Below are 11,178 nucleotides of genomic sequence, written 5' to 3'. Positions count from 1 at the left end.
ATCAGCAATGACTAATTTCTAAGAGTTTTTTTCATTCCAAAAAGAAATGTTTATCTGTCAGCTATTTCATATAAGTTTAAAATACATAAAATAAGCAAGGGGTGAAAAAGTAAATAAAAATTATCATGAGTTAAAGGATTTGCTTGAAGAAGCCTTTAAATATAAAATATTAAAAATAACTCCCTTTTATAACAATAATTAACTTTATATAAAGAATGCATAAATTCTTGTTTTGTGCAGCTAAAGCTCACTTCTAAGTACCCATTTATTATCTGACTAGAGTTATTATTATCACTCTTGAAGTAATTAAATTTATTTGAATATTATATTAACTAAAATGCAATAAATTCCTCATATGAACTTGTACATGAATCACTTCAATTAAATATATTTTAGAATGATATACGACAAAAAGCATTGCATAACAAGCAAAGAGATATTTCATATTTATGAAGAGTTTCATAATTAATATTCTTTTCTACCCAATTATCTCCATTGTAAAATAACTTTATGAGCTCAGGGGAAAATGACTAATAACTATGTAATTAAAATCTTTACTTTATACTGCACCAATATATTAAAATCTGTTTTTGTAAAATGTGTTACAATGATATTTTATCAACAAAGGGCATGATACATTTATCGCTTAAAAGTAAAATTTTAATAAATGGAAATCTATTACCATGCTACTAATTTTGTCCATAAAACATTCCTTGACTATATTCATTTATTATTTCTAAGTACTACATGCTGATCATATTTTTTTATAAGTTGGATTGTGCATTAACAATTATAAAGTGAAATTTCATACTAATACACAAATCTTTTCTTAAACAAATCTCATTTATTATTTTTTTCAATCCTTTGGAAATAAAAAGAATTCAAAAAAGCTTTATTATTTTAATGACTATTGTCCTTATACTTGATTTTTAAAAAAAGTATATATCCCCCTTTAACTCATAACTTCAAATTCAGACAAAATTGCATACATCAACAATGCTTAAATAAAATCACATTTAGTAAATAACACATTTTTGGTGAAAGAATGCATTACTCTCATTGTAACATGCATGCACATGATAAATGGTGAATTTCACAACCTTAATTAGATATGTAGATGAGAATGCATGCAAGTTATTCATCAACTGGTTTTACATAAACAACATTATCACAGATGATCAAACCCATATATATGAAGTTTAAATGCAGCTTTATAGTAAACTGAAAACATAATTTGACACATCAGTTTTTATCTCATATAGAGAAGCAAATATTTGTTAAAAATATATATTAAAAAGTAATTTTATAATCATCACAAAGTATTTATTTCACTAAATGAGATATATATTCTCAGAGAAAGTATTACACATTTTAGCAAATGTAATAAAGAACATTGTTCTCAATAGCATGCATGAAGAAAAATGTGTACCTTGTATCTCAAAGAGAAATATCAGCTATTCTACTACTGATAAGTGCATTTATATTGCACACATATGTTAAACTTTTAAGGAAAAAAAGCATTATAAGTTTTAGAGCAATCATCAGATGTACAAAAATAAATAAGTTAAATAAATGTCTAATGAAGAGGGAGGGAAAAAAAAGACAATTAATAAATTAACTAACCACTTAATGCCTATAAGTTTTTACAAACAATCTGATTTTTTTTTTTTAATGTTCTTGCAGCAAAACATTTGGGATCTGCACAAAACATTTTCATGCCATAATTTGAGAAATATTAATATGTATAATTTTGTACAATTATGTAATAAAAATTTTAGAAGTTGTTAATGACATGGAGTAATTTTGTGCTATTTTTTGGCTGAGACCTTTAAACATTGGCTTTTTTAAAAAATAAAAACAAAGAGAAGGAATAACCTTTAAATATATTTTTAAATTTTCTATATTTTATGCTATGAAATCTAAATAAAGAGAAAAAAAAAGTCTGAACAGAATGCAAGAAGTATTACATATTCCAAATAGAAATTTTTATGGGCAAAAGAATCTAAATATACTTAATGAAAGACAGTCTCTGTTGAGTTAAATATCTACAAGCTTCATCACATAAAATGGAATTAAGTTTCATGTATCAGGCAGTAAAATAAAACTAAAAATTCATCATTGTAAACATACTGTATCAATCAAATAATAATTCAAGATACAGAAAATCAAAAACAAGAATCCAGAACCAAATTTAAAAAGAAAAAGATTTCATGTCACTGTATTTTTAAGTACTTTATATTCTATCCAACTGGCATGTAATGTTAAAACAGCTTTCAAAATACAAGGTTTAACACCACAAGCTTTTAAAGAAAGATTTATATCAATAATATGCAAATATTTTTCATTAAATTCCTTTTAGATTACAAAACACATAACAAGAACTTTGTTTTGCATAATATATCAACCCAACAGATTTATTCAATGAATAAATACAATAAATTATACACAGTAGACAATTTAAAAGAAATACCCTTTGTTTTTTATCACTAAATAACAATAAATTTTTAAATAACCACATACAATCAACAAATAAGACAAAAATAGAATCATTCATGCAGAAATCTTATTGCTAAATAATAATCCAAACCAAATATATAATGCATAGTAATGACTTATTTCCATTAAGCCTGAATCAAATATATATGACTCATGGCATAAAAAATAATTTCATTTTTATTCTTCCAACCATTTGCTAAAAGATTATTCAGAGATTTGCTATCAGAGAATATGTACTAAACATTAACATAAATTTAAAAAAACATATTAAATTAATCAATTTTATAACGTATACTATAAAAAAAATTCAAGGGAAAAAAATTCCAGTAATACTAGACGAAAAATTGAGAAACAAGGCGCTGTACTTTCTCTGGAATGCTTACAGGCCATTCGTACTCATTTGGCACAGGACCATCAACACCTGATTCAAAAAAGTAAAAAAGTGGAAACCAAATTCTAGTTCTTCTTCTGTCATCACGCACAAATGCCCTATTATTTGCCAAAGCATGGTAATAGAGGAAAAGACGAGTGGAAATGTAAAATGCTATGAAAATATCAATGGAGTAGTGCTCATGTCCAGCCAAGATGAAAAATATACCAAATATGTTCAGTACCCATGTAAATGTATGCAGATAATACATGCTTCTAGGTGTATCTGAAAATTAAATATGCTATATTAAATAAAAATTCAAAGAGATAATACTTAAAATTAAACCTTTGTTTGGAGACTACAAATTGATATATTTCACACAAACAGGTCAAGCTTTTACCTTTTATATATATATATATATATATATATATATCTTGTTTTATGTGCAGTACTGATTTTGGTAATCTCAAGAAATAATAATAGTGAATGTATAGTTTTGTATTAGCCTTCAACAGATATTATCACTGAACTTGGAATTAAAAAAAAAAGCTAAGCATAAATATATAATAGACAAAAGGAACATACAGTGGTGGCCAAAATTGAGGAAATCCTCCTTTAGGAAAAGTTCATTTTTGAGATTTGAGGGATCATATCTATAATATATTTAGAATATTGACATAAATTTATATATCATGGAAAGATAATTTAATTAACAACACAATGCAATAAAGTTTAATTTGCATTGTATCAACAGTCACAGCTAAATAACAAGGGAAAAGAAGCATAAATTGCTTAATTTGATATAAGTAGTTTGTCTTCAATTGAATGCAGATGTATTTCTAGAATTCAATTCAAATACAGATTTATTTTTTAAGAAATCATACAGATCAATTTATCTCTTACTTTAAAAAGCAAAATTTATGTGCTTCTTTCATTTATTTCACATTTCATTATATTTAAAAAAGAAGCATGACTGCATATAGATTAATAATTGTCTAGCATATTCACCAGCCTAAATTTGTGATGATGAAAATATTACATATATATATATATAGTGAGAAACATTTATTGTATAAAGCACAAATATTTTCAATACTTTTAAGCAATTCAATTTCCATTAAATAAAAAAAAATGATATTTTAATAATACACAAAATAAAGTTACTTACACTCGGTGATAAAAAAATTGAGTAGTGTAAGTGCCACAGTATGCCCACTAAACATATAATCTCCACATGTTCTAACACCCTGAATAGACATTCCACCTCCTAGCCAAATGAGAAAAGCAGTACGAATTTTATCTCGCCATTCCCCATATGGCTGTGAAAAAATGAAAAACAAATTATGTAAAATATAATTAAGTGCATGAAAATTTTGCATATAGTAATTTTAGCATAATAAATCCATAGCAAAATCATAAAAACACTATAGATATAACAAGAATAATATTAATTTCATTACAATCTATATTAATTCAAATTTATAAATACCAAAGTCAAAAGTATAATACAATATCTCAATCACCACTAATCATATGGGAAAAAAGTTATTATTTTTTTATTACTAAACCAAAATAATCAATTCACTATAAAAATTCTTTCAAATACCATAATTTCATGCAAGACTGTAATAAATTTAATTGCTTAATCAAACTAAGGGAAAAAAACGTATTTGCAAATCTATATATGTGACTTCATTTGTATTAGAATGTAAATGCCAATATTAAAAAAAAATAAATAAAAAAAAATGAAGCAACTAACAGTTCTAATAAGCAGATTTACAGACACATGTTCAAAGTTTGTCAATTCAGATATTTTTTAAAAATGTTCTGATACCAACATAAGAACACGTTATTTACTAAAGTTTTCATATTGGAAAAAGCACCCTTACCCTGGCTTTGCATTCCAAATGTTTTCCAGGAACAGAAAGTGAAGTAATCATCATTGTAATGCATCGAAGAAGAAATACAGATCCAAACAAAGAAAACATTCTTCTTAAAAGAATAAACCTAAAATTCCAAAAATATAATACGATAAAGCTTTAGAATAAATTAAAAAAAAAAGAGTAATAAACTACTATTTTAAAAAGTATCAAAGAAATTAATTATTCATGATTTAATTAAAAAAATCTGGATAACAAAACTTCATATGTGTGGATTAATCTATATTTTATGAAATCACATCTACAACTTAACATATTAGAGTAAAATATAAAGTTTAAAATGTTATAATTTAAATCTTTGAAATTTATAGGGAAAAAAACCCCTATACAGTAGAAATATATAAATCAAATCACACAAGCATACAAAAATAAGTATGGTATGTAACCAGAAAGGAAGATGACAATTGCATTAGTAATATACATAAAAGATACAAAAGTCTAAAAAATTACAAAATTTGAAAGATTAATTCAGAATTAATAGTATTATATTGTATCCAAGATTTAGACTCTTAAAAACTTAATTACGATCCCCTGCTTATCTAAATAGTTTATTATCATAAATATTTAATAAGAATCATATGATATAAAAAACAATTATAAATATTTAATGAAAGTAGTTTCCATTTAATGCTTCATTCACAGAGAGGTATTAAATGAATGTAGTATGATATTCTTCATTGCATAATAAGAAGAGAATAATCAACAAGTAATTGAAATATAAACATTTATTCAATATATATATAAAGCAATAAAATGAATTTTATACCTGTGTTTGTGAAAGAAGAGTATAGCCATCCATATTAAGAAAAGAATGATACCAGTAAGTTCACACATGCTAAACGCCCAAGGCATATATGGAATGTTGTCCAAAAAAATATCAGGAAGGGGGGGATATGTTTGCATATCCGGAACTCGATCATGAACTATCACCATCACAATAGCAGTAATCCAAGTAACACTAAAAAAATAAACCATGCCCACTGCAGTCTTCCATACCTCTGGCTTAAGCTGAAAGAAGAAGACGAAAAAAAAAAAACATGTTATTTGATCAGAGCTATTAAAACAGAAAGCCTAAAAAAATGACTTTCTAATTAGATATTAAGAAGAACAAAAATTTAAAACCATGAACTAAGAGCTTTAGAAATAAAATAATTATCAAGATATAAAACAGAAAATTTCAAAATCAGTAAAATAATTCATAAATATAAAATTAAAGGATTCTGATTCATATTATTCATTAAGCCATTCAAACAAAAACTACTTAATCATTACAGTACTTATTCCAAGTGAAAGAAAAAGTATTTTAAAAGCATTTATGAAATTGAAGGCTAAAATTTGGGAAATAAACACTGATTATTATTTAACTTAAAGAAAAAAGATTATAAAAAAGTACCAAAACATGGTGTTGAAATTCAAATGAGTGAAATATGATTAATAGTAACACATATTGAATACATATTTTAGCCTTGTATAACTTCAGTAGTTGATCAGGTATAATTAGGCTCTTTATGCTCCTGAAAGGATATTATGACTAATGCTGCAAAAAGAATAAAAGTATCTTCACACAATAAAAAACTTTAAACAATATATAAAAATGAATATTTCTTCTAAATATCAAACAATTACCAATACAAAAATCCAAATTGACTAAATCAACATTTTATAAAACTACTCATACCTCCATAGATATCACCAAGGATGGCTGCTTGAAAAAAAAGTGGTGCAAAATCATTTTCATAAAAAGATATATTAGAAACAAAAATTTCATTTGAAAGAATGGAAATGTATTTTATAAACTTAAATTTCAATTAAATATATAAAAAACAAATATTCTAATTTATGTAATACTCAATATAAATGATATGAAATAGATAATCTATCCAGAAACTTACAAAAAGAAATCAAATAATTTTAAATCCTTTGTTTTTTTTAAGTCTTATTTTTTTAAATACACTTTGGAGAGCATACTCTTTTCACATGCTTAAAATAATAAATAAATAATAACATACATGAATTTCCAAACTGCTTACAGATTTTAAATGTTAACGTCATTTAAAAGCTTTAAAATGTAAAGAATCTCATTTATATCATTACACCGACTTAACTCATAAGTTCTCTCTCATTCTTTTTAAAAAATAGTTTTAATACATCATCTCAAGCAAATGAAAACACTTTATAGACATCTTTATAGTTACTTTTATTTTTTTTAAATATATACATTAAATAAATAACAATTCTAGAAATATAACAAAATGTATTGTTTTCAATAATTTACTAGAACTATTTAAAACAAGAGCAAGTTATTCTACAATTATATCTTTGCTTATTTTTTACTCAAAAGGAATAAATGTATATTTTTTATAGCAAAACAGATTATTAAAAAATATAATTTTATAAATCTTTAAAAAACAGCAATTTTAAAATTGCACGCTTGAGCAGTGAGATATATTAAAAAGCCATATTGAAGGAAACTGAACCAAATAATTACCTGTTTTTGGGATCCATATGAATGGTTTCCTTCATCTTCACTCAATTCACTATCAAAGGTGTTTAATTCCGACGAATCACTCGCCTCTCTTCTATGTCGACGTCGACGCAATTTAGTGCTATTATTGCTATTACGATATGACGTATCATCAATTGAAGATCTCCACTGAGAAACAACAACAGGATTTAGCATTTGCAACTCATGAACAGATATGGCTAATCGTTTTATATCTCCTAATACCTATACAAAACAAGGAATTGTGGTTATAGTGATAAAAATAATTTGCATTTTTACAGCACAAAAATAAAATTCATCAATAAACTAAATATTCAAATTTGATTTCTAAAAAAATATCTACAATAAAATCTATCATTTAAAGCTAAATTACATAAGATATTCACAAATCACTTTTAATACAAAATAATAGCATGCACTCTTTAAAACATTTTTTTTTCAAAAATGCATAATTCATTTATAAAATAAATATTAAGTTCATTCATAAAAAAAATCATAAAACATTATTTAACCTTAAAACCTTATTAAAAATTAAGATAGTTATCTACTTTTATATTTAATGGCATGCACTAATAAAAATAAGCAAAATTGCAAAATAAAATAACATTGAAATTTTTTTATATGAGTGAATTTAATTATTATTATTATTATTTTTATTTTTATTTTTACATCTATTCTGGCCAATTTTTTCACTCACAAATTATTATAAAAATTTACAAGGTAGATAGTGTTGGTGATTTGAATAAGAAGAGAATTTAAAAATAATTTTGGTGCAAACAGCAATTCTGTGAATAATGTAATAAATGTTAAAAAATAAATATTTAACATTTCTTTCCTAATTCATATAAATTGAAAAAAGTTCATATATGGGAGCAATTACTATCATAATATTATTAGAAAAGTTTTATTAAAAACATTAAGAATTTCATTTAGAATGTATAATTTGCATTACAGAATATCATAAGTACAAGAAACGGTTATTATTATATACAAATAATGCTTATTACTACATGCTATCAACCACAAAGAAAAAATTGTTTTCATAAAAACTACAATAAATTAAAATATAAAATTTGCTAGTATGTTCAACTATAGCACACTATTATGATCGGAAATACAAATATACGTAATGATAAATTATCAATAACTTTTTAAATATGTTAGTTATATGCATTTTCAGAATTTTAAAAAAAAAAGGAAAAAATATTTCATAAATGAAAAGCAGGTGTATATACTTGTATAGATAAGGGTGGTGATTTCAAATCATTCTCAGATAAAGTTAACAAGGCTTTTCCATCAATACGATGTCTGTAACATAAAAGATGCACATAATTATGAAATCCATTTTCTTCTAGCCACTCCTTCACATCATCAATTGTCCATAAATGAACCTGGTCGAGCTTTATAGGTCCCATGTTGAGCTAAAAATTATATGAAATAAAGCATGAAAATATTAAAAATCAAATTTCACATATTTCTATAATTAATATCATTAAAAATTACTATTCTTTTTTACTAGTAAATCAATAGCATTGGATATATATTATTAATATATTATAAAAACAAGCAGCTTCTTCAAAATAAATATCATAATAGAAAAATAAAAATGCATTGCTATTTTTTTTTTCTGCTATTGAGAAAAAAAAAAGCATATTTGTCTGTAAAAATAGGTTTTATTTTACATTCTATAAGAAAACTAAATATAGTAGAGTTGAAAATAATTTAAGGTACACATAAACAGGAATATACTTTTTAAACAAAAACTTTTTTTAGACTTTATTTCATAAATTCTTATTGAATATAATTATAACAGATAAATAAGCTTAATAACAGAAACAGTACAAGCAGCTTAGCAAAATGCTATTAAATTTGAGGTACTTAAAAACAAACCATTTATTGTGTTTAAGGAAATTTTATTCAAAATAGAATATTTTTTATATTTTGCTTCAATAGAGAGTTACTTATCATAAAAATCCCTTTTGAGGGAATTTTTTTTTTTTTTTATAAAATAAATATTTTTTAATTTTTTCTTTGTAATGCATTTCCTACCAATATTATTTAACAGTCTAAAACATATAAATATCAATTCATGCTAAAATTTGGAAAAAAAATTTCTATCACTGAAAAATATGGTCTTTTTTCTATGGAAGAAACTACTTCTACACATTTTTAATTGATATTTATTAGAAAATAATATTACATTGCCTATCATTTCTATATTTCTGGTTTAACATAGATACATTAGATTGATGTCATTGTTGATGTCAAACTTATTAAATATAATTTTATTTCTAGAATATACTTAGAACTTTTCTTATACTTAGAATATTCTTCATTATTATACAAGAAACTTAAAAATATATAAATATACAATACATAATATTTTATACATTTTCATTTTAAAAAAATAACATTCAATTAAAGGCACACAACATAAAAGTATGATCTATAATTAAATAAAAGTTTATTTTAATAAAAATATATATCTGTATCTAAAATATATGTCTAAAACTAAATTTGCCTCTTAACAATAAGAACTTTAATAATTAATATAAGGTAATGAAGGAGAGCATCAATAAAAGTTTACTAATAATCAAGTCTGTACTAAAAAAAACCAATTTAATAATAGTCACATTTCTGTTCACTGAAGTTATCCTAATAAGTTAAAGGAGAATGAAAACCCTTACAAGAAGGGTAGGAACACCCTTTTTGTTCAGATCATAGAACTTACCAAAAGGGTAGTAAGAATTTATAACCAATAAGTCTTTCTTCACATACAATAGAAGTGTAAATCGAATTTTAACAAAAATATCCTTGAATCCAAAATTCTTAATATAAAATTTTAAAAACATTTCATTGATAATTTTTTATCCATTTCATTTTATTTCTAAATGCTAACAATCTTTTTACAAACATGTGGTTTCTAACTATTGCAATTGAATTTTAATACATAATGGTATTCTCATAATATGAAATTTCTGCTACGCAAAATTAGCAAATTAAAAATTCTTATAAAATTGATCGAATAAAGTTTCTTATTTTTAGTAAAATATCAGCGAATAAAGCAAATGCTTTAAAAAATAAATATTTTATAATAAGTAGTATGACAGAAAGAAAGATAAGTACTGTACCAACATTGCTTCATATTGTCATTCGTAAAACACACATTATAATTCGTTTAAAAATATACAAAAAAAAGTGCATAATAATTTTTTTTAAATACCTATAATTAAGAAAACTTGATTACACAAATTCCCCCCTTCATATGCCGATATTTTATAAAGAACTTTTAAAAAATGAAAACTTTCAATTCCCAAAACTTGCAAATCGGAAGCACGAAATTCTCGGACAAATACTGACAGATAATTATATTATACATAATAATATTGAAACAACGTTATAGCAAGAGTAACAAAACACTCAGTTCAAAGAATTTAAATTGAACAACGATAAAATAATGAGCACTTAAAAAAAATATTAAATGAAAAATTTCAATGAAACACATTCGACTGATAAATATTATAATGAAGTTCCGAATAAGTTTTGTTTTACTTACCTCTTTTATTTATTTTATAGAAAATAATGGTCAGAGAAGCATATTAATTTTTAACTTCTGTCAGCGTCATGAAACAGATGATTAAAATATAAATATAATAAATATATACTGTCTCTCATTCTATACATCCATGTCATATTATGCCGAATGATGTTTTGTGTTTTGATAATTTTGATTGTGATATGTAATCTGTAATATCGATACAAAGATTATTCATTCGGAAATGCAGAAAGAATCTCGTTAACGAAAATGCTTTCTACTTGATAAATTTAAAAAAATATTATTACTATTTTTTAAAACAAGTTTACTCAAA

General features: G+C 23.9%; 1 protein-coding gene across 3 annotated transcripts; it reads right to left on the bottom strand.

The window, feature by feature from the left end:
• Positions 1-11,015, bottom strand: LOC129963579 (sphingomyelin synthase-related protein 1-like). Of its 3 annotated transcripts, none has more exons than XM_056078042.1 (8): positions 10,866-11,015; positions 8,545-8,730; positions 7,295-7,534; positions 6,485-6,511; positions 5,573-5,814; positions 4,756-4,873; positions 4,035-4,185; positions 1-3,151 (listed from the first exon to the last, which is right to left on the bottom strand). In XM_056078042.1, the coding sequence occupies exons 2-8, from the start codon at positions 8,722-8,724 to the stop codon at positions 2,829-2,831; spliced, it is 1,281 nt and encodes a 426-aa protein (XP_055934017.1). In that variant the 5' UTR covers positions 8,725-8,730; positions 10,866-11,015; the 3' UTR covers positions 1-2,828. The 3 variants fall into 3 exon arrangements, with proteins under 3 accessions (XP_055934017.1, XP_055934018.1, XP_055934019.1); XM_056078043.1 differs by having other exon boundaries at positions 6,485-6,508; XM_056078044.1 differs by lacking the exon at positions 6,485-6,511.
• Between the last annotated feature and the right edge of the window lie 163 nt (positions 11,016-11,178).

Source organism: Argiope bruennichi, chromosome 3, assembly GCF_947563725.1.
Source record: "Argiope bruennichi chromosome 3, qqArgBrue1.1, whole genome shotgun sequence".
Lineage (NCBI taxonomy): Eukaryota > Metazoa > Arthropoda > Arachnida > Araneae > Araneidae > Argiope > Argiope bruennichi.
Note: the sequence above shows the minus strand (reverse complement) of the source record. Positions and strands in the feature narration are given on the sequence as shown.